Source organism: Pelodiscus sinensis, chromosome 5, assembly GCF_052426305.1.
Source record: "Pelodiscus sinensis isolate ZL-2025 chromosome 5, ASM5242630v1, whole genome shotgun sequence".
Classification (NCBI taxonomy): Eukaryota; Metazoa; Chordata; order Testudines; family Trionychidae; genus Pelodiscus; species Pelodiscus sinensis.
In genome coordinates, this window is record NC_143056.1 from 116533790 (window position 1) to 116558069 (window position 24280).

A 24280-nucleotide genomic window follows, 5' to 3' on the forward strand; every position below is an offset into this window, starting at 1 on the left:
AACCATGAGTGGAGTGTGTTTTGTCTTGTGTGCAAACCATGAGGTCGTGTGTCCTTGTTTGGATGTGTGCCACTGTGGCACCCACCAGTGGTGCTGCTCCCCGAGAAACTCTACCAGACAGTGCTCCCCCCATACCATGCGGCCCTGCTGCCTGAGCAATCTGGCCCCCCCACCACTCGGCCCCCAGCTGTCGGAGCAGCCCCGCATCCCCCACCATGCGGACCTGGCTGCAGCAGCCTTGCCCCCCCATCACGCAGCCCCAGCTATGGCCCTGGCAAGGCTGCTGAAGCAGCCACCAGAGCTGCCCCCCCACCACACGGCTCCAGGAGGAGCAGCTGCCTGTGACATGGCTCCGGCCGCCGGAGAAGCCATGGCCTGCCACGTGGCCCTCAGTTCCAGCCAGGGTTGCCAGATGGTCTCCCCAAAAATACCTGACACCTAGTATTTTTTGGTTGAGAGAAAAAAAAACACGGGATAAATGGCGATTGCAACCCTGCCTCCCAGCTGGGACTCCCAGGCTGGGAGGCGGGGTCACTGTTGGCACTGGGAACCTGTGATTGTGCAAAAGCCTGGTGGGGGCGGACTCCCAGCTTGGGTGGGGGGAGTGGCTGGAAGGCGGGGCCCCATCGGCGCTGGGAGCCTGTGATTGCGCAGAAGCCTGCTGGGGGTGGGGGGAGTGGCTGGGACTCCCAGATACTCCCCCTGTCCCCGCCAGGCTTCTGCGCAATCACAGGCTCCCAGTGCCGATCGTGGCCCTGCCTTCCAGCCACTCCCCCCCACAAGCCAGGCTTCCGTCCGGTGCGCAGCTGGAAAAATCAGAGAATACCGGACATTGCACATATCCGGTATTTTCTGATTGGTGTACTGGACAAAGAGTGCAAATACCGGACTGTCCGGTAGAATACCAGACACCTGGCAACCCTAGTTCCAGTGCTAGGGAAGGGCTGAAGCTAAGCCAGGGCCACGTGGTGGCTGCCTTGCTGCTCCTGGGGCAGGGCAGCTGTCCACCACATGGTCCTGGCCTGGAACAGCTGAGCAGCCACTGTGTGGCTCTGGTGAGGAGGTAGGCTGGTCTTATCTGTTAATCTTATGGACGCGTAAGGGAGTAGGAGTTGGTGCATGTGAAGAGCTGGCTTAAAAGATAGAAAGGCAGCAGCGTGGTGGGTGAGGGGGGCAGGCTGGAACCCATACTCGTGGGAAGATGGCTTTCATGCCAGCGCCCCACACGTATCGGCTCCCGCAGACCCACTTGCCTCCTACAGATACATTGTGGGGGGGGGGGGCAGGCAGGAGCGGTGCTGGGAAGGAGCCAGCTTAAAAGCTGGTTCCTCCAGCCCAGCTCTGTGGTGCCTCCTGCTTTCCCCACCCCACCCCACCCCCTGGGTCCTCTATTAGTGGCAAAAGCATGGGGGGGGGGGACAGGGCAGGTTGCCACGATGTAGCCCCTGTCTGTGTGGAGTTCAGACCCTCTCAGAGACAGGGGCTGTTGCTGCATAACAGCCTTGTCTGTGGGGAGTTTGGACACCCACCCCAGACTGCAGCTGCTGCCACAGGGCAGCTTCTGTCTGCGGGGATCTTGACCCCCCTGCGGAGAGGTGCTGTGCTACCCCACACTGCTGTCTCTGTATCAGAGGCAGGAGTGCAGGGCAGCAGGCAGGAGTCAGTCTGCGTGGGAAGCTGTTTTTTAAACTGCCTCCCTTTGCGGGCCAGCTTCTGTCTGTCACCCCACAGGCAGCGCAGAATGGCAGGCGGCTCCCTGGGAGTGGGGCCAGGAGTGCACTGGCTGCTGGCCCTGCCCCAGGGACTATTGAATAGTTGTGTAACCACTAAATTGTTATGCGGTTACGCAACTATTCAATTACACGCTATCTTAACATCCCTATTGCATTTTTGCCTGTGGAGACATGGCCCTATTGACAAGGGTGACAGATACTGCAACTCTATGCAGTATCTTCAGGGACCACTGTATCAAACTTACGAATGGTTTTACTTGTTCATGAGGGAGGGCTACACAACTCTTACAGCAGTGGTGGGCAGCCTGTGACCCGTGGGGGCTCCACCTGCGGCCTATGGACTCCCTGGCTCTGCCCCTCCCCCACGCACTTCTCACACACTGGGGTACTGAAGCCCTGCACCTCCCCCTCCTCCTCCCACATATCTCCTGATTTGCGCTCCATCCCGCCCCTCAGAGACTAGGAGGCAAAATATAAAATGCTGAGCTTAACCTGACCAGCGGTCTTCATTCTGATTCAGCAAATGGATATGGCTGTCCTTTGAAGGGGAATCCCAAACTCTCACTGACCGGTTGGAAGGGACGTTAGTCTTTCCCTGTGGAACATGAGTGATTTCTGGTACATTTTCTATGGGTCTAACTCTGTTTATTTTTTTTCTGTCTTTTCTCTGTAATGCTTTTGCCCTATTAACAAAGGTGCTTGCTTATAAAGAGCTGTGGGATAACATATGATTGCAGGCAAGATGCTGTTTACAGCCCTCAGAGAAAAGGCAACACACAGCTGCTAGCCATTGGGCAGACTGGCTTTGCTGCGAATATCATTTCACGGTTGAAAGGCTGGAGGGCTGTGCAGACTTGCAATTCCCCAGTCAGAAGCAAGTGGGACACGAGTTCCTGCCCAGAGACAAGTGACGTAAGACTGGACTTGGCATGCCTGGAGTAGAATTCATGGGGGAGGAATACACAGACTGTACTCCTGAAACAGTGAAGACAAATAATGATGCTCTATTCCTCCTTATTCACAGTTCAGGACAGATGTATTTAACCACACATTCTTTTAAGCAGATGGAAGCAGACTCACAATTCATAAGATTTCATTTTTCTGTTTCTGTAATGAGGCTCCTTGCATTTATATCTAACAGCCACATTAAATAACTTCTCTGTTTTCATGTGCCTAAAATAAAAGTACTAGTTTAATAATTAACAGTGATTCAATTAATTGGTGCTTTGTAGCTTGCTTTTTTATGACTTGCTACCTCTTCCTGAGTTCTCAAAGTGACTCTGTCCTGTGGGATGCTTAACAAAGTCATTATAAACACAGCATCACTGTCTTTCATAACACCGCCTTCCCTTTCTTCATCAACACTCATAAAAATAAAAGTGATTCTGTTATGTGCACTGCCAGTTTATAAAGCACAGCTTCATAATAAATGATAATACTAGGCTTTTCTGCTGTGTCTTTCAGCCAAGGATATAAAAGCCTTTCCAGTCATTCATCAGTCAGGACTTGCCAGTTGACAGATTTGGGAGGTAGGTATTATTTAATTTCTATCGGACTAATGTGTAAACTGAGGCATGGAGGGGTTACATAACATGACTTCCCGAAGTTTACCCAGCAAGTCAATGGCAATCAGGGAGGGGGTGACCAGAACAAGGAAGAATGTTTCCAGTAGGTACAACCAAGGAGGAATGGGCGATTATACTGGGGGCCAAAACAGCGTGTGGAATAACTTAGAGCAGTGGTCACCAACCAGTAGATTGGGATCTACTGGTAGATCTTGGAGCCTCTGACAGGTGATCCTGACTGGTCTGGCCACGAGGCTACCAAGTGCCAGCAAATGAGCTGCTCCTCCCTGCACTGCTGCTCATCTCCTGCCCTTTGCCTTGGAGCTGCCTCTCCCTCCCCCCATCCGCACCCCCGGGAGCCTCCTGCTTGCTGCGCAGAGCAGGAAGGTAGAGCTGATGTCAGTGTGCCCCCTCACGCCCTGTATGCTACCTCCACAGAACAGAGCGGGGGCACAACAGAGCTTGGGAGAGAGGTTGTTTGCTGGCTGCTTTTGAGAGTGGTGCAGGGCCAGGGCAGGGGTGGTGCCCCACTGCACCACCACCCAGGAGCCATCTGTGATAAGCAGTGTCCAGCTGGAGCCAGCTCTGATCCCCTGCCCCAGTCATGAACCCCCTCCTGCACCCCAAGCCCCTGCCCCAGGCTCAGCGCCCCTCTCACACTCCAAATCCCTTAGCCTGTCCCAATCCTCTGCCCCCGCCTGGTGGGAGAATGGGGGAGGGCGTGAGCATAGGCAGGGCCTCAGAGAAGGGGCGGGAAGAAGGTGGAGCAAGGGTGTTGGGGTTTGAGGTAGGTCCTGGATTGCACTTAAATTCAAAAAGTGATCTTGTGTTTAAAAAGATTAGAGACCCCTGACTTAGAGCAGTCACTGGCTTCTGTAATTTATGATAGCCAATCCCTTGCTTCCTATGGGCTGCTGTGGAAGCATGAACTATGGTGCCATTCCAAGCCCTCCTGTGCTGTGGCATGTGAAGGAGGAAACATACGGCCATTTAGGGATTGTGGGTTGCGTCCCTGACCCCTTGTAATGCCCTTACAGTCTTTGTATCTTGCCACAGTAGCGTACGGGAGCCAGGGTGAGAGGACAGAATCTGTCACCAGGAGTCCTGGATCCCAGTCACTTGCTTGAACCACTAGCCACTACTGCCTTTTAAAACACCTTTTCCAGCTTTAACCCAACTTACTGAATGAAGAGCAGCAGAAAAGAAAGTTACTGTCAATCTTCTGTATGGAAGATTGTGATTGTAAAGGGGGGGGGCATTATTTAAAGGTGGGTATAAAGGGAAATGGGGAAATCATTTGTTCAGCACTGGAAGGGCTGTGAGGAATAACCCAAAGTGTATTTTGATGTACTCATTATTTATATTTGAGGGGATCTGGGATACCCTTTTTGTTTTTGTTGGCCAGGCTGTTGGTGTGATGTGTGTCCACAATTATTGTTGTTGTTTCAATAGATTTTGGGCAAAACTCATTGAGGATTCCTGGCTGAATGTCCTGACTTCAGCAAGGAGGGGGAAACTGGCCACCTTACTGAACAAAAGTCTGCACTCTAAGTCTGCTTCTTGATCAGACACATAACTGGCTGTACTCTAGATGCACTAGACTTCTATAAAAAGGATGCATACCAGATTCCCAATCCCACCACGACAGCAAGCAAAAAGCTTAACATGCATTTCGCAGGAGGAAAAAAATCCCAGCCAGCTCGCTTCCCTGCCCCCTACATCTGCAAACTCCAAAACACAAGACCTCACTGGCACACACAATGCATGGATATCACACCATTTGCAGATGTGACAAATACTGGATACTTGCTTGCTTCCCACAGTGTAAATCTAGTGATTCATGAAAGACTTAATCATTGGGTTTGGGCTCTCTTATTTTATTTATGGAATATAAAGGCGGCTGAAACGATTTCACCAGCCCCTTAGGTTAGAAAGAACAGACTGGTCTTCCCTGGGTAGGCAGGAGAACTTCTTGTGGCTTCTCTGATGTTCGTTATCTGCTTAGTATTTTAAGGTGGGGGGGTGGTGGTGCTGACTTTAACAATGTCATCCTTACACCCAAATCTAAACTACTATAAAAGGAGAGGTGTCCATCACACCATCTGTCACAGAGAACATTTGAGAATACACTGGGAGACCTGAGAAGTTTCTAGAAATCTAATATATACTAGCAGCTCCCTCGGGCGTGTTGCCCCACGTTCCCCTAGCGACATGTCCTGGCTCTCCCACAGGGGCAGGCCTTTGTGATGCCGCAATGTGCCTCGGGAGCTAGAGTTACGAGGGGTTTGACTCGCCAAATGGGGGAACTGTGGGCAGCGTCCCAGAAGTGGTGTCAGAAATTCGGTGGCGGGTACCGCTGCTGCTTGTCCTGCCCTTGTTGCTGCCCCCTGCCCCAGCCCCAGCCCCAGCCCCAGCCCCCCTTTCCCTGGCTCCAGGCTGTCCATGGCAGCAGCAGCAACTTCTGCTGCCTTGCCACCAATTTTTAGGCGATCCTGAGGTGGCAGCTGTGATCTCAGCTCGGCCCTACATGGTGAGGGGACCTGGGGTCCTGAGAATTGGGGGGGCACTATCTGAAGGGGGATCTCGGCCACCCTATGGTTGCCAGGGGAGTCTGGACTGGCCGGGGGTGCGGAGCTCTCCACGTGCTGGAGCAGGTAACACCCTGCGGGCTGCTGCTCCTTCCCGTCTTACTCTCAGTGAGAGGTTTGTGGGGTGCCCTTTGCCTTGTTCTTCCTTGTGACTTCATCCATCGGCCCATCTACCCTACACTGGACCCACCTGTGGTCCCCCCTTCAGCCCTGGGTCAGCCCAGGGAGCCTGCGCAGAACCCGTCCCTCCCCACTCCCGGGCCCAGGCAATGTCAGGTGAATCTGCTAGTGTTCATTAAATATGGTAGTTAAATAGATGTGACAAAACAAGTAATGAACTAATTGCTCTTTAAACAAATAGGCAAATCATAATCTCTTCCTCTTGCATTTTGTGAGGTCAGACTTGTACTAGTTCTCCAGTCACCATGGAATCTTCCAGCCAAAAATAAACAAAAACTCCACAAACCTTCCGTCCATGTTCTTGACATGTAGTTAGATGCTCACTTGTTCTGTTTTAGCTTGCTTTATTGCTTCCAAATTACTGGCTCCTGATCTAAGCCCTAGTTGGTTACTGGTATGGGGAGGTGGATTACTGTAGCAACAAAGAACAGAAGCAGAGCTGGCTGGCCTGTTCCCCTTCCTCAACGCTTGATTCAGACATCTCTGTCTTTCACTGCTAGGATGTGCTTGTATGCCAAAGCGACTGCCAGCTGTATGCAGCTTCTCAACACCAAAAGAAATATTGTCACACCTAGTTATACAAACATCACAGCCACCCAAACAGCCCTGTGCGCCTGCAGAAGGAGTGAAGGAAGGTAGCATTTGGACAGGAAATAATTTTTTTAATGAAGTACTCAAGAGTCACATGACGTTCTAGCTGGCCTTTGGGATAAGCATAGCATTGGGTTTGACAATGTTACACAGAGAACATCAATTTAACTGTGTAATATGGCATTACAATTGTCTATCATACACTTAAGAAGTTGATTGAAACAAACAGTGGGGCAAATCTGCAGCTGAGGATATAGATCCTATGTGTAGAATTAAAGTAATCTAAAACGTTCTGAAATGGAACCTTGCAGTTTCAGCAAAGGGCCTTGCCAACGAGAGCTGTGATCACAAGATATTTCCTATAGTTAGGATAATGTTTCCCTTTTAAATTAGAAATGCAACCACGAGAAATAGCTAATTCATCATTAACAACACCTTGTTGTTTTATGCTAAAGAAAGTGATATGTCAATTAGCATACTGAACAGCCGAAGTGAAGTAAAAATCTTTATGGTGACCCTATCCAAATAGCTATAAGGATGAAATGACCATAACCGGTGATAAAGAGCATGGCTAGTAGATGACTTTATCAGTTAAATTGTTTCAGGTTATCTAACCATCTTGGTATATAGCCGTATATGGCTGTTTTGTCTGATTGTTTCATTATTGGTGTTGAACCAAGGAAATGGGTCAAGTAACTTTATATTGCTGCATAATGAACAACTACATCAAGGAATGCCATGAGACTCCATATAAAGACAAGAGGTTGAAAGTGGATATCTCTGCAAACTATAATATGCTGATGGAACTGCAGCCTGGGAAAGGAGGAGGAACTATGCAAAGTTACTCAAGATATATTACAAGAGAAGCCTACAAGAGCAGCTTGTGGAAGTCAACTGCTGACTGGAGCCTGCACTAGCAATTGTCTTTTAAAAGACTATTATAAAAAATGCAGCAATAGCGGGCAAAGGATGTTGCAAGCTGGTATATGACCAAAATGTATAAAATGTATAGTGCAAAAACTGGTATGTCCTAAGCTATCCTGTCCTATAGCAGAGACGCCTCTCAGAAAGATTAAGAGTGATTGTCCACACTAGGAATGCGAAGGATTAGTCGACAGGATAGCCAGCTAGTCGCTCCTTCCCCCCCCCCCTCAAAGTGGCAGCACCGTGCAGAGCTCCAGTTCAGCCGGGGACTCCTCCGCTGAGCCCGGGCTCCATGCAGTGATGCCACTTTGAAAGGGCGCCACAGAGTTTCAAAACAGCAGTGCCTCACAGCCATCTACACAGCGCTTTTTTGCGCAAAAACCTCTTGCACAAAAGGGAAAGGAAGAGGAAATGCAAATAAGTACAACATATGCAAATGAGTGCTCCATTTGCATTTGCTCTTCAGCAAGGGTCTCATAGTTTAGACAACGCTTTTGAGAGGAACAGTGCCTGGTTTTTCAGAGCACTCAGCGTGAATTTATGTGATTGATTTTCTTGTGATACATTGTAAAATCCCATGTTAAAATAAATCTTTTTTTACTTTCCAAAATTTCTTATTTGCTTTTTAAAATCTATTTTGGTCGGTACATTTATAAATTACTAAAGCTCTCTAGTGCGTGTTTTTGTTCAGGAACAAAATGGACTATGGGAAACTTGTAAATCAGTTAAATTAAGTTACTTATTCCATGTGCGTTCTGATGTATTTCTTTCTTCCAGGGGAAATTAGTTATTTGGAGGGGGGAGGGTAGGCAAGGTTGCTGAATGTGAGTGGTTGCTTTGCTAGGGTTTGTGGAGTTTGATTGATTTGGTGTGTTTGTTTTGGCAGTGGCTGAGTGGACATTCTCCTGGCTGAGAGTATTAACTAGACTATTTTTCCTTCTTGATGGCATTTTAGTTTTTTTGTTGCTAGGGTCTGTTTTAACACCTATCCCAGCTAGACAAAAGCCAAACCCTAATCTAATCATTTATTCCAGTGCCTGAAAAAAGGCTGGTTCTTCACAACCGTCCACATCTCATACCAATGCTAACCAGGCCTGTCTGTGTCTCTGCATGGCCCTGATTCCACAGCTCGCTGCCTGTCACATTTCCTGCCTGTCTTTCAGAAATGTCACATCTTCCTGCCCTGTGCTACCCCATGATCATTTCCACTAGTCAGCTGGCAATGCAGAAAAAGCAGGTAATGCAGTAAATGGAAACATGAAGGTATCAGGTCCAAGCTCTAGTTGCCTAGCCACCAGCTTCTTTGGGAACTCTGTGGATAACTTTCAGATGGTTTCCCAATTCAAAGGTTGGAAATCCTTGCTGTGGTGGGAAAGCGGGACAACTCTTTTCTAGCTCTCTCTCAGAATGTATTTGCCTTTCCGGTCCAGATGGTTGCTGAAGTGGATGGAGAACCAGAGGAATGAAGTTAAAATCATCCCATAAACCTAAGGCAAGGAATCAGAGAAACAAAGAATTAAATATCAGGACTGATTGTTGGATGTTACTTTATCAAAACCATTGCACAGGAGTAAACTCACATCAGTACTGAAGATAATACACAGGTCTCTCTGAGCTACTGTATCAGGCTGTTGCATACACAAAAAAGGGTCATGAAATGAAATGCTAAGGTTGAAATGTTAACAGAGAGAATAATACTGTGGTTAAAGCACTTTCCTGAGACTCTGGAAATTTGAATTCAACTTCTGCTCTTCCACAAACTTCCTGTGTGACCCTGGGACAAATCACTATCTCTATGCCTGAATTTTCCATTTATAAAATGGGGATGACGGTACTTTCTTTTTCCCATCCTCTTCCTGGTCTGTTTAGACTGAAAGTTATTTGGGGGCGGAGACTGGGGCTATGTCTACACCACGGGGTTTTTCTGGGATACCAGAGGTATCCCAGAAAAACTTTGCCAATTCCAGGGAACACGTCTGCTCTTCTGCTTTTTTTGGTGGAAGAGCAGATGCAGTCTTTTGGAAGTCCTGTCTTCTGCCTTCCACGAGGAAGAAGGGCTCTTCTAAAAGAGGAGGCTTTTCTGAAATTTGGCCCAGTGTAAACAGGCCAAATTTTGGAGAAGCCTCTTCCAAAAAAACTACTGGAAAAAGGTATGCAAATTGCATACCTTTTCCCGATAGATCAGTGTACCCTAGACATAGCCTGTTATGTACAGCATCTAGCATAATGGGGCTCTCATTTCAGTTCCAATACCATAACATCAGAAGTGAGTCTAAAACAGGAGTTTCAGTATTCACATTGCCACAACAAAGTTAAGTCTCCTCCTGTGTGCAAACAGTCTGAAATTGAATTGCAGCTACAGACTTATTCACTTATTGAAGGAAGATTTTTCTGGAGAATTATTAGAGCAGATGAAACTTAATATTCTATGCATGGAACAGGCCTCAAGACACGCACTCTGTCTTCTAACATGTTTTATTACAAGCCCAGGATCCTTCTGTAGACATAATCAATGTACATTGTGTCTGCCAAGCGGTGACTAGACACTACAGCAGGCTTGTACTGTTAGCAGCATTCTCCAACCATTGGCTGCTAGATGCACTATGTCTGTGCATCTGTAATGCAGTGGGATATCATCTCACTTGCCCATGCACCAACAACACTCTCCAGCCACTGGATTCCTGACCCTTTTTCTACAGAACATCCAGGGCTGGACTAACTCTTCTGGGGACTGCCTAGGTTCCAGGGTGAGGCAAAAAATGAGGGGTTCAAAGCAGTGTTCCTTGTAATTTTTTCCATCCATGGGTAGAATAAATTTTATGTGTATCAAAGCATGTGCAGATGTGCACCACCATTAGAAACACATGCTGCTGGCTGTGGGTACTCTGCTAATCAGCTGGGTGGCATTTGAATCCCTCCCCAGTGGCCGCCCAAGCTCTCAGCTTACAGGGAACACTGGTTCAGAGGGTGGTGGGTGCTAAGACACTAAGGGGGTGAGGGCTCCAGCTGGGAGTGTAGACTCTGGGTGGGGTCAGGGATGAGGCATTTGGGGTGCAGCAGGAGGCCCACAGGGTTTGGACAGCGGGCGGGAGCTCAGGAAAGGAGGTTGGGGTGAGGATGTAGGGTCTGAGCAGGAGGCCGTGTGCTGGAGCAGGCTCTGGGGTTGGGATGGGAAGGTTTAAAAGGAAATGAGGGTTCCGGAGGGGGCTCAGAGCAGGAGGTGGGGATGCAGGATCTGTGAGAGAGTTAGGGTGCAGGAGGGGGCTCAGGGCAGGAGGTGGGGGTGCAAGGTCTGTGAGGGAGTTAGAGTGCAGGAGGGGCTCAGGGCAGGAGGTTGGCCCAGGTCTGCAACCCCAAAAGCCCCTTCCTTAATCCGGCCCTGCTGACTTGCGTGGTTTTCTAAAAACAAAACTGTTCAGCACACCAGTTGTCTTTTCTCCTGAGCTTGGGTATTCTGCAGGGGCGAATCTACTCCCTACAGGACTGCACTTCACAGAATGCCCGAGAGTCAAGACAAGTCTCTCTGCTTCCTGTTTTCTAGCCTGCTTCTCACAGGATTACACAGGCCATCTGCCTGAGTGTCTCATCATACACTGGGTTCTGTTCTCAGCAGCAGCCTTTCTATACACTGCAGTTCTCCAGCTCAACTGAACTACTTGCTGGTTCTCCTAATACCAGGTAATCTTCAAGTAATCACCTGAAACCTGGCCTCACAGCCTCAGTTGGGAGACAGCTGACCTCCAGTCCATCATAGGCTTAGCTTCCACAACTTCTTCCTTCAGAAAGTTACTGTCTTGACTATCTAACAACATTGCAAATAACTGTTATTTTTGTAGGAAGCTTAATTATGAGAGGTTTTTGAGACATTTCCCATTATGAGTTTTCAAATTTTTTTCCACAAAAAAAATCGTAGTTTAAAAAACATAGTTGGTAAAAGTATCTGGGTTTTGGTACCAGTTTTCAAAGAAATCAAACTTTTACCAAAACAATTTTGATGTTTCTTCAAAAAATTTTGAGCAAGATGAACATTTTCTTTGACAAATGTTTCCAAGGTTTAAAAAGATTTTTTTTGGGGGGGGAGGGGCAGAAGTGTCTGATGACAATCTTTAGATCAGCTCTAAGCACCACAAGACAATGTTGGCTCATGTGGTGGTTAGAATGTGGCATATCCTCAGCCACAGGACATAATATTTAGACTCCACACCTTGACAATGGGATTCGGATTCTGAAAAAGCCAGTTTCCATGGCTGTTCCCCAAGCTCAGTGTAGAACCTATGGCTGGCAGGATTTTAGTAAGCCTGTTGCAACAGAGAACTGGCTGTGATCCCTAAACTGACGGGAAGCCCTATTGGCATCTAACCCGAGAGACAGTATAGCTCCTCCCCTCGTCTCTGTGGTGACTCACAGCTTCAAGGTTATTTCCTTTGCTACTAAACTCCCCGCTGCTGGCTCGTCACTGCCACATCCAAAAACCGGTCTCCTGGATGTGAGTTTTTCAATGCAACCGGCTCTCCCAAGCCACTGAACTATTCCTGCCTCACCTATTTAGAAAATTAGTGTACTAAAGGAACAAACGTAGCTACCATAAAGCAGATTGTGATGATCAGTAGCACAGAGACGAAAGCCATATGTTTTTTTAGGAAGTCTTGGATCTCTTCGAGGCAGTCCTGAAATGAGAGAGAGAGTGTATGAAAGCATAGTGACAGCTTGGGGGAATTCACCTCTTCCCCATCTCTCTCTGCCTGACAGGATTTAACATCGTCCCTCACTGCAGAAGCAGCTTGCAAGCCCTGTTTCTCTCAGACCCTGCATCATACAGACAGCCTGTCTAAACAGCACCAATCAGTTAGGTTTGTTCCAGCCTGCTTTCCTTATCCTCAGCCCACAGAGAGTGCTGCAGCAACCCTGCAAATACTCCTTGACTTTACCTGCTCCTGAATGCAGCGTGAATTCCGGCACCAGTGCCTTGCTGCAAATTGTGTTATACTTGGTGGTGAATGGGGTCTATATCTTCCTTGTTCTGTTGCCCTCTGGTGCTCTCCACAGTCAGTTTCCTGTAGTATATCTATCATTACCGTGATATTTTTGGGATCACACCAGGTAACATATATTTCAGGATTGAGAGAGCGCACGCATGAGAGAATGAAAGAATGAATTGTGTTTGCAAAGAGGGAAGAAAAAGGAAGATGGGCTGAAGGCATTTGAAATGCACAATAATGTTGTCTCTGACAAGCTGTGGTTTTAGTCTGCTATGCATGGTCCTACACGATGCTGAGCGCTCTAGTTGGAATTAGCAAAAGCACTTAAGCTAATGTTTAAAATTAAGTATATGAACAGTCCCACGGAAGCATGAGTGTCAGAGGGAGATGGACTATTCATATGTTCTAAGTTAAGCACTTGCTAAAATGCTTTGGATCAGGCCAGAGTGCTCAGAACTTCGTGGAACTGAAACCAAGATAAAATGAGCTGCAGCTGCTAGGACACACAGTCACTTCCTTCATGCCCATAAATACTACAGAATGAACCCCTGCAGTTTATCTGCCTTTACTATCAGCAGGAGGGAATTCAAAGCATAATAGCTATGTAAGCACCCTGCTGCTTCACCACCACACAACAGCCAAATTTCTTCCCATCACTTCCTTTCCAGGACCCGTATTATTCTCAGGTGCAGCCTGTTCTGCAAATTACACCTCAGAATTCAGTTGTCAGAAGATGGGCATAGTAGAAAGATTGCTAGCCCAGGTTACCCTGAATCATCATGAATTTGTCCCATGTTCTGCAAATTGACAAGCAAGGTAATTAAAATGTTCTGAATTTATACCCTATGTGTGATGATGTTGCATTAATACAGGATGCCTTTGCATTACCATAGCAACACAATCATTTTGCCTCCTAGGACAAATGTACATACTAAGATGGCAACTTTAATTAGCACTGCTGGTCAAACAGAGAACAAAATTAAACAGTCCAGGGAAATCTATGGAGAAAAATCCAAGTTACAGTCTCACAGCAGAGATTATCTGTTATTAGTTCTGTTAATTTGCTTTCTCAAAAAACCCCACAAAAAAAACCAAAACCTTGTAGAACTAACCAAAAAGTGGTCTATGCCCTTGAAAAAGAGGGTGGAGGGGAGGAGGAACCAGGTTTCTGGATTCCTAAAAGCTAGGCAATTTCCTGTGAATTCTTAGCAATTCTCTAATACCCTTGAAAAAATTTTTACATATGGAAATCTGCATGTTCAACTTGGCGCTATCAGCAGTCAAAGTACCTCTCATGTTTCCTAATTTAACTACAAATAGAGATGTTTGAATGAACTGATGGGCATCTGACGTCACACAGAAGCATGATGTCACATGTCCACTTCAAAGTCCGAGGCCAAGAAAAGAAGCTTCTGAGACATGACAAATTGAAAAGACAAGGCATTTCCAAGGCTCTTTAGGACTGCAAACATCAAACCAGATGAGGGAAGAGCTATGGAATTGTATCTGTGGCTCAGGGAACCACTGAGCCACTGCCAGCTCTTCTAGCTGCTGTTTTCAGTCAGCAAGACGCCAGTTTGTAGTTCTCATTAAAAAAAAATCAATACCCTTCTTTTAATGGCTACATCTGAGGTGTCTCTTGGCAGCCAGTAAGTAGGAGTAGACATGATAGCAAGGGACAGGGTTGGTAATTTCCCACCACTTTATTCCTCAAAAGGTCACCATTTATCTCACTCCATCTGAAGTTTCCCCTTCAGTAGTAGAGAAAATGTATGTGAAAATATGGTCAGAAAGCTCTAAGAGACATGGTCACGGTGCAAAGACAATAGAGGCAGGTGAGGGGGGAACTGGCTTTGAACTGGGAGCATGGAGTCTAGGTGAGATGGAAGATGCTCTTGTCAGTAGCTCCATGGAAAGGTTTGGGAATAATGAGCATCCTGTTGCTGCACTGGCCCAAAAGGCTATGGCTTGCCATTTAGACAAAAGACGCAAGTTAATAATGGTCTGTTGATGTAGAGGACCAGTCAATAGAGTCATCCAGAGGAAACAGCATGGTAACCTTAGTTATAGTACTGCCTTGGGTTGTAAAAGCTGACCAAGCTAAAGGGTGAGGCCTTCATTCACTGCTTCTCTCTGCCACATGTAGCCATTTCAGTTTAGACTAAAAAACAACAAATGGTCTGGTAGCACTTTATAGACTAATAAAACATGTAGATGGTATTGTGAGCTTTCGTGGGCACAGTCCATAACTCCGGTCATCTAAAGAAGTAGGCTGTGCCCACGAAAGCTCACGATACCATCTACATGTTTTGTTAGTCTATAAAGTGCTACCAGACCATGTGTTTTTTTTCTGTAACAGACTAACCTGGCTATCCACTGAAGCTCCAGTTTAGACTAGGTGAAGTGGTACTTTCCCCCCTACTCAAGTTAACTAGCAGCTAAAAAATAATGGGTCTTTCTTGGCATCTGACAAGTATGAACAGATCCTGGATTACTCACTTCTTTGGCTGTGCCCATTTGTTCTGATGGACATGTCTCATTTTCAATGCTTCCTGTTTCTCCAAAAGGTGACTGCTTTCCACAGCACAGAAACTGAGACACAAGAAACAAAAACTACATTACTGTCTGGGTTCTTCTCTTACCAACCTTCTCTCTGGCAGACTGCGGCAAGATGAGTTGCATCCAGGGGAGATAAAACTTCTCTATCTTCCTTATTCTGGGCTAAGATTTCATAACCCCATGGCTTCAGAGGATGAATAGTAGTATAAATATATCATTATAGCAGTTAAAATCAGAGGTTAAATGTCTTAGAGCCTGATCCAAACTCTATTGAAACATATGGAAGTCTTTACATTGACTACAGTTGGCATTGTACTAGGTCCTAAATTCTCTGTTCACAGAGCCATAGGCTAATCTGTCATTCCCTCTGCTCCTCATCTGTATCTCTCAAATGTCTGGACTCAGATTTTAAAAAGCTGCTGCTGATTTTGCGTGCTCAACAACAGATACTTGGGGCCAGTGCTCCCTGTAAGCTGAGCACTTGGGTGACCACTCAGGAGAAATTCAAATGCTGCCCAGCTGACTGGCAGAGTCCACAGCCAGCAGAATGTGTTTCTACTGGTGGTGCACATCTACACCACCTTAGTGCACATAACAAAACTTATTCCACACATGGAGGGCAGGAATTAGAGGGAACATTGCCTAGGGACTGGTTTTCATTAGTGCTGGGCACCTGCAACTCTATACAAAGCCACACACAGGAGCTGCTTGTGTTCAGCCCTCCTGGAAGCTGGGCCTAGGTTATTTGTTGATGAGTACCTACAATCAGTGGCCATTGGTGAAAGTGTTGGGCTTAGTTACCAGTACCTCAGGGGTTCTGACAATACTGAGAGCACCCAATCAGCAGTGCAGGGAGAGTCACCCATGTTCAGCCTGTGAGTGTAGTGGAGTCATTCCCCATGTGTTTCATTGATGATTTGCTAGTAAGAAAAGAGGAAGCTTTATCTAGTGGTTAAAGCCCAGCATTAGAAATCTGAAGAGAGAGGGTTTCTGCATGGTTCTCATTTCCAAGAAAACTTTGAGCAAGTTACTGAACTTCTCTGTACTTTTGTCTCCCCCCTCTGAAACATGGAGAGGGCAATACTTCCTCCAGCCTCACATGGGTGTTGCAAGAGTTATAATTATTGCCTGTAAAGTGCTTGGAGGAGCCCAGATGGAAACAATTCTACATACACGAGCACATATTAGTGCTGAGAAATCAGGACAGAAAATTGAGAGCCAGAGGGAGGAGTCCAGAAGCAAATAAGCAGCATTGACCTTTCCCTCCAGTCCCACAGCGTGACATTAGATCACTATTCAAACTGACCTTGCTGTGCAAGCGGATGGCATTTCCTTTACTCAGCTGTCTATAGAGGACTCCTATGTTTCTCTCCATAGGAAACATTCTCTCTACCACTGTGTTATCTCTTCTTGTACACAATAAGTGAAACAATCCCTAGGCTCTGTGCAGTCACATTAATCTACCTACTGAACCACAGAATCGGGGTGATAGATCTCCTTTAAATCTACAAGCTTTGCTGCAAGGTCAGGATTCCTCAGAGCTAGGTGGCTTGCTTTTAACATGTCAGTGGCTTAAACCTTTGCAAAACAAAACAAAACACAGGACATTTGGCCCTGATGTTGCTACATGGGAAATTTACTGCCAGTTGGTCGTATTGCTTAAGTTACGCCTTCAAACACCCTCACACATTGGAGCACCCCAGGCTATTGATTCTGGAATGGTAACAAGGGCTTTCAAGAAGAGCTCCCTAGCTTTCAGGTGTATAGGCTATTCAGCCACTATTAAGGACCTGGCATAGAATAGTAAAGTGACTACATGGGGGTTTTGGAGTGAACTGCCGACTCAGGGAGGTGAGGCTCTTGGTATTTGGCTGAAAGTGATTATCAGGAATCTGGATCTTCACACTGAGAACTGGGGAGGGGGTGGGAAGGTTACCATAGCATGATGATTGCAAGTCTTAATATTGATAGTACATAATCCGCTGTAGTCCTATGAAAGTCCTACTTTCACCCTGCTGCTAATTCAGCCAGCAAAACCTGGCAGTGCCAAGCACAGAAAGGCAATAGCATTAGTGGCCTCAGGAGAACTGAGCAGGAATGTTCTGATTGAAGGGGGAAAATATCCCACCACTGTGGTATTTGTGCAGTTCAGACAATAGAAAATATAGCTCTGATCCAAAGCTAACTGAAGGCAATGTAAAGACGGTGAAGGACAACATATCTTGAGCCTGGATATATCAAGAGTGGAAGCAAAGCGACTTACTGTTTCATGGATAGCAGCTAGTTCCTGCCGCCTGAAGCTGGATACGTTCCTCCTCACTTCCTCGTACACAGAATCATACACATCCATCATGGCATCTTCCACCTACAAAGAAGACATGTCCAGGTAGGGAGGGGGGGGTCTTACCAGACAAGCTACTTTCCATTGTTGTGGTGCAAACATAGGAACTCTTCCCAGGTATGGCGCAGTGGGGGTGGTGTCTGATCTGTGACCCAGGATCCCCCTGTGCTGTGATGGGAGATTCTTATTGACTTTCCCAAATGTGTATTAACCCAGACACCCAGGCTCAGCCTCCCAGGGAGGGAGACAAAGGAAGGAGGGCGGAGACCAGCACCTGGCTGGGGGGCAGGGCTGGAAGAGAGGTTTTTAGTTTTCTGTCTGGTATCATGGAGGAACCAACCTAAGCAATGGGCTGGTATTTAGGGGCCCAGTGTCCCCCATTTCAAGGGGGGGCTGAGGCATCCTAGGCCTGCCCTGTAACCAGATTGCATCTATGAGGTGCTATATCCTGGAGAAGCAATAAACTCCCTCTATTCTACTGGCTGGTAGAGTCTGTTTGTGCCGTTACGGGGGTGCAGGAGTCAGGGGAACCCCGATGCGCTGTCACACCAGGCTAAGTGGGTTAACTAATAAAGCCAAATAAGTAGAGGGCTCCCTCAGATCTATTAATGAAATTCAAATATAGATAAGAGGAATTTGAACTGCATTTCTTATATTGCCTGGAATAGAGTGTTCCTACAAATCTAGGGAGGGTGTTTTTTAAACACCGTCCATGGAAAGGACTGCAGCTGTTTCTGGGATTAGTACTAAGAGGTATAATATATTCAGTACAATATACAGAGCATTACCTGTTTGGTTTCCATTACAATTGATTTTAGTTACATGACGAACCCAGGAATTGTGCTGAATAATTATTCCTACATTCTCTTCTATGTGACATCATTATGAGCCAAGGTCTTTTTGTTTTTATGCACTAACATTTTTAAACTTGAAGTATTTGGCTAGCTCTAGCTCTAAGTCTTTTGATACAAAGATTTACCGAAATAGTTCACAGTTTTTGACCAGCTCTGAGGTGTTTTGTTGAAACAATCTAACTTAACACCATGTAATCCAGAGAAGGTTGGGGAGCCGACAGACTCGCCAGGACCCTGGGCAAGGTGGAGGAGGAGGGCAACTCTGTGCTCCCAGAAGGTGGGATGGATGAGAAAGAGACAGCCCGTGCTCAGGACCGCACCACCCCTCTCCCCCCTGCTGTCCTCAGTGCAATGCACAGCACTCTAGCATCAATTTAAAGGGCTCGGGGCTCCAGCCACCACTGCTACTATGACAGTGGGAGCCTGGGGCAATTACCCCACTTGTTCCCCCCACTGCTGTGTATGGCTAAGGCACTAGCCAGAAACCTGGGTTCATTTCTTTACTCTGACCCAGACTTCTTGTGTGACCTTGGACAAGTATTGCCTTCTGTAACATGGGGATAAAAACACTTCCCCAACTCGCAGGGGCAGAGAGCCAACAGGCTCTGCAATGGGTAGGGGTAGGGGCATCCAGCCCTCAGCACGTCCCGGAAGGCACCACTCTGGCCCCCAGGTAACCCTCAGCTTGCCCAGAGTGTGGTGTGCTCCCTCCCCTTAGCATTGCTCAGAGTGTGCGGTGCAGTGCTCTGGCAGCAATTTAATGAGCCTGGGTCTTCAGGTGCCATCGCTGTGACTGCAGCAGCAGCAGTGGCTGGAGCCTCAGGCCCCTTTGAATCTCCAGGCCCCAGGGTAACTATCCCCTTTGCCCCCTGAGGTTGGTGAGGAAAAACACATTAATGAGTATGAGATGCTAAAACATTCTGATAATGGGTGCCATGTAAGTTCCGTGGATAGGCAGCTACACCCGTATAATACAAAAGTAACTCCATTCTAAATCAGTGGACTTACGTGAGTGTAAAACTGGAGTAATACAGTGGGGAATCATCCCCTAAATATTAACTGAAAATGTGAAATCTCAGCTTCAGAAATTCAACCAACCTTTGATCAGCTTTCAAAATTAAACAAACAAACAAGTCAACTGCCCTTGGTTCTAGCAGGGAGCTGGAAAAATTCTACTTCTTTCTTTCATTTTCTCTTTCTTCCCAATATTGATCTGAATAGGTCGAAAGCTGAAGCTTAGCTCTTAGAACAGAAAATTAATCAGACTGACAGTAAGGGGAAGGAGAGGAAACAAGTGCAGTTGGAGCAAACCCATCTCTCAGCAAGGTTTTGCATCATGTCTTAAGGGTTCTGTTTAGAAAATTACTTAGAAAAAGACAGTAGTATTCTTTGCAGCTCAGCAATGAAACAGGGATCATTAGAAAATGTTAGCCATTACTGTGACATTATTCTGCTTTGCATGGCTGACCTAATTACAAGTCACTATAAGGGGTTTATAATTAAGGAGGAGGCTGGAGAAACAGAGATGACTTAATTTTGGCCTTAATTCACAGCAGGTATCAAAATACTACCCCAAAGGTATCAACAAGGAATAGATAGAAAGGGATTTTGAGATGCTTTTTTATTGTTATGGGGCATATTAAGGAGATTGTTAGTTTCGTAGCAAGGGCTTCATAGACCTTGCTAAGAAAGCAAGAAGTGGTAGAATGAGAAAATTTCACAAAATTCAGAGAATTGCAGAGGAAATAGCTGGTAATTTGCAGTCCAGTTGGTTCATCCATCAGTTCTAATCCACAGAATACCTCTGATCTCCTTAGGGTGATGGGGCTTTGCTATTACACACAATATAATCAATTAACATAACAGGTGTGGGTAGAGAGACCTAGTAATGCACTGATCAATGGTCTGATGAAGATACAAAACTGTCAGATGCGGTAAAACAAACTGCTCCCAGGAAATTAAAATTTGCCCTTGCACCACATGATACATGTTGTATCTGCTTGTTCAAGATGGAAGAACAGAGTGAGGTTGATCATTTGGGACTCCAGGTTTTCTATTTTGCAGTACTGCCACAGTCCTGCTCTTCCTAAGAAAACTATGTATTAGTCACAGACATGCTATTGTGAATAGACTAGATTTCAAACAGTGAGTGTAAAGCAGTGGTCACCAATCTTTTTCAGCCCAAGATCACTTTTTGAATTTATGTGCAACCCAAGATCTACCCTAAGATAATGTTGTAGATAAACAGTCTATTTTAAATGTATGCTATGTAAATCTTAAATCAAGTATTTAATTATACATTTTGTCCTCTATTCACCAAGTCTCAGTGACACACCTGTGACTGAACATTATCTGCCAGTGCCTTGAAGTCTGGGTTGTAGTTTGAGATTGCTAGTCGTATACAGTCCATCAGATGGGCATCTGTGAGGCGGATGTGATGCTTGGACTGGATTATCTTCATTTGGGAGAATGCTGTCTCTCAGAGGTATGTGGAGCCAAAGTAAGCCTTTTGAAAGCACAAGATGATAGAAGCAGGTACTTTTCTCTGTTTACAAGTCCCCCAAAATCACTGTCCCTTGCTCTGACTTTCAGCTCAATATCAATTTGCATATCATTATTTCCATATCAACTCCACTGCTTTGTAAATCAAACACCTAATGGAAGTTGGTAGCCAACCTGCCAATGTTTTCTACCAGAAGGAATGGATTCAAGACAAACATGACAATTTGTTCCGTCACATATAATTCCTGAACTTGCCCGTTGACTTCCTCTGCTAATTTCCTCAGGTGTGCACAAAGTTTTCTTGGTGGAACCATTTTTCTTTCTCTTTGATTTCTTCTAGTATTCTCTCTAGACTCGGGAAGTGATGTAGCATTTTATCCTTTAATTGGGAGGACCACAGGCCCAGTTTCAAACTGAATGCATTCACAGCACTGATCATATGTGCTAAGTCTCTGTCCTTTCCCTGTAGTTCACAGTTCAACTTGTTCAGTTTTGATGTTATATCTGTAAAGAACCCGAAGTCTAGCAACCATGCACTGTCTGACAACTCACTTCACACTTCAGTCCTTGATTTAAGAAAAGTTGATTTCAGGCATCAGATCTAAAAATCTTTGCAGGATCTTCCCTCGACTTAACTGCCTCACATCAGCATGGAGGATTAGTTCACTGTGGGCAACATTGAGTTTGTCAAGTAAGAATTTAAATAGGCGATGTTGAAAGGGTCTTGCTCGAATTGCGTTTACAATCTTAACAGCTTTCATTACATGAGAGAAGTCCATAACTTCACTCACTAATACTTGCTGGGGGATTATACAGTGATAATTGACAAAAGGAGGGTAATCAGGATCATTTCTGCAAAATGCGACAAAGCCAACATTTGCACCAAGCATGGCTGATGCACCATCCGTTGTGATGGAAACCAGTTTCTTGACTGGAATGTTTTTCTCGAGCACATACCTTTTGAATTCATTGTATATATCCTCATCTCTTGTTCTCTCTTTAAGGGGCAAAAGGGTGAGAAGATCCTCCTTAGTTGCCATATCCTTAAAAACCATGTACACAAAAACAATCAGCTGGACTCTGTAAGTCATGTCGACAGATTCATCGAACTGCAGTGATAAGCATTTGCAGTCCTTCAGGTCCTGCTATAGTTGCTAAAAGACGTCTTCAGACAAAGATTCCACTCGTGTTGCTACTGCGGAAGCATCAAGTGACATGCTCTGAATTGCTAACATTATTTCTTCTTTGTTTTTAAAATCTTTGAATAAAGAGTCAGTGGCCACAGTCGTTGCTTCTTTAATTACTTTGCCATCTGTGAATGTTTTGCCAGCAGGTGGCAAATGCGAAATGATGCTTCAGTGCAGGCCTTGCCTTTTGCTGCTGGTTGAAAGAATGACTGTCGAGCTTTCAAAATGGCCTTCAGTATGTTAACTTTCGTTGTACAAAGCATACTGTTCAAGAGAAAACTGTCCTTGAATTGACTATATACTGTTGTGTGGTGTCGTTCTAAATTACCCCTTTTACTTAGTGATAAACTTTGATTACATATAAGGTATACACTCTTATCTTTTACATTTGTGAACAGAAATTCATTTTCCCATTCTACGTGGAAGTTGTACATTTTCGACTTCTTAGGTGGCCCAAGCTGGCCACTCATCGTTATCACCAGCCAGGGACATTATAGCTAAAATAAAAAGCAAGATAGCACTAACTACCAGATGTGTGATATTTGTGTTTTGGTACAGCGTGGTGATAGTATTGTCAGGGTCAGACTGAAGACAGCTTTTACTGCTGCTTGGATTTAAAATTTTCATAATTTTTTTGTGCACACTAGTCAAAATGGTATGGTCTGCTGGAGCTGGAATCCAGCAGGGACAGCTTCACTGTGTCCTGGCTCCAGCCGGAGCATAGAGGGGCAGCTACCTGACCAGCTGGCCATGGCATTCAGCCTGCCAAGGCTGCACCATGTTCCAGCTGGTTGGGTAGCCTCTCTTTGCTCCCATATATGGTGACTTGGCTTTGGAAAGATGGAGCACCGCGTGTATTTCCATTATATGGGTACGTGTACCCCATCCACTCCAGCCCTTCCATTCTCATTCCCATGCACTGAGGGAAACTCCCTAGTGGGCAGGGCCGGGCAGATCTGTGGCTGGGGAGAGACCGAGGCTCCTTGAATCTGGGGGTTTGTATTTAAACAGCAAGGCCTGGGCAGGGATTTGCATGCGGGTTGCACCCAGCGGCTATAAGATGATAAAGAGATATCTAAGGCAGGACGCATTGTCTGGCGGAGCAGCCTGCAACACGTCGTCATGTGTGGGATGGGATGGGGAGGTCACAGGGCTGTAGGAAAAGCCTTTCCACTGAGTGCAATGTGCCGGTTTAGCAGGGTTTGGTGCGCTCCAGCAGTGGCACAGATGCCGCCAGTAGAAATGAGCTGCCATGAGTAAAGGGGAAGGCGATTCCTTTCTGCAATACTAATTAATGAATATCTTGCATGCGGATAGAGCCAGTGGGGAAAGTGGTGGAGAGACCCCAGGCATTGGGTCATGTCGATAAAGACAAACAACTGCAGTGAAGGAGACGGAAATGGAGACACGAAGGGACGATGCAGCATTGGGGTTTGTGTCATGAAGAGCTTTGACTGCACTCAGGGAGTCCCAACAGTTAACAGGCAGGGGAAGAAGCAGCTCGTGGTTTGTGTCACTTGAAAGTGAATCGCTTCATGGCTATTTAGCCCAAAAGCACCATTGCAATCAGCTAACCCAGTCCCTGCAGTGCAGCCTCGGCGGGCTGAACCCCATGGCCAGCTGGCCGGGCAGCCGCTCCTCTTTGCTTCAGCCCAGCTGCACCACGTTCACCCAGGGGAGGCTGCGTTGCACTCCTGCTGGCTAGGTGGCTGCCCTCTTTGCTCCAGCTGGAGTGAGGTGCGGCCTTCCCAGGCTGAAAGTCCCAGCCGGGTGGCTGCCCCTCTTTGATCCAGCCCAGCTAGCCGGGGTGTTTCAGCCCTCCAGACACTGCCCAGCCGATCCTACCAAGCTGCCACAACTACTCACCTTCTGATCTCTGGGTGCTGCTCTGAAAATAAGAGCTGATCTAAAAACGTAATTGTGCACAGCCGCACAGTTCATGATCAACTTACGGAGCCACCGCGATCAACCGGTTGGTGACCATGGGCGTAAAGGAAGAGATGAACTGTTAGCAACCTGTCATGAGACAGTAATTAGTGGCTATATAGACTGAGCTTTACCTGGCCAGCTCTCTAATACAGATTTCTAGAACCAGTCTGTCATGTCCCCTCCATTCTTGAAGAAAATTAGTTTGTGAATATGCATAACTCAAAGATGCTTTATGCAAAACAGGCCATGTAACATAATTTTTTAAGTTACCATCTGCTCAATCTGTACATCCTATTTTTCTGCAAGTATGTGAAGTTAGAAATATGAAGTGTGACTCTGTTTTTAATT

General features: G+C 46.3%; 1 protein-coding gene and 2 long non-coding RNA genes across 3 annotated transcripts in view; 2 read left to right on the plus strand and 1 right to left on the minus strand.

The window, feature by feature from the left end:
* Positions 1–1416: 1416 nt before the first annotated feature.
* LOC142829243 (uncharacterized) lies at positions 1417–7933 on the plus strand. Its single transcript, XR_012903670.2, has 2 exons — positions 1417–3262; positions 4751–7933. It is a non-coding gene; the product is annotated as an uncharacterized LOC142829243 (long non-coding RNA).
* TSPAN32 (tetraspanin 32) overlaps positions 5846–24280 on the minus strand; it is a 76354-nt gene continuing 57919 nt past the window's right edge. The window contains exons 5-8 of the mRNA XM_006134912.5: positions 17383–17484; positions 15060–15152; positions 12165–12248; positions 5846–9068 (exon numbers count right to left, since the gene is read on the minus strand). Of these exons, the coding sequence (XP_006134974.3) occupies positions 8973–9068; positions 12165–12248; positions 15060–15152; positions 17383–17484 (375 nt within the window). The 3' untranslated portion in view covers positions 5846–8972. The remainder of the gene's footprint in view (positions 9069–12164; positions 12249–15059; positions 15153–17382; positions 17485–24280) is intronic.
* LOC112547731 (uncharacterized) lies at positions 17375–22658 on the plus strand. Its single transcript, XR_003091543.3, has 3 exons — positions 17375–17505; positions 20636–20799; positions 21821–22658. It is a non-coding gene; the product is annotated as an uncharacterized LOC112547731 (long non-coding RNA).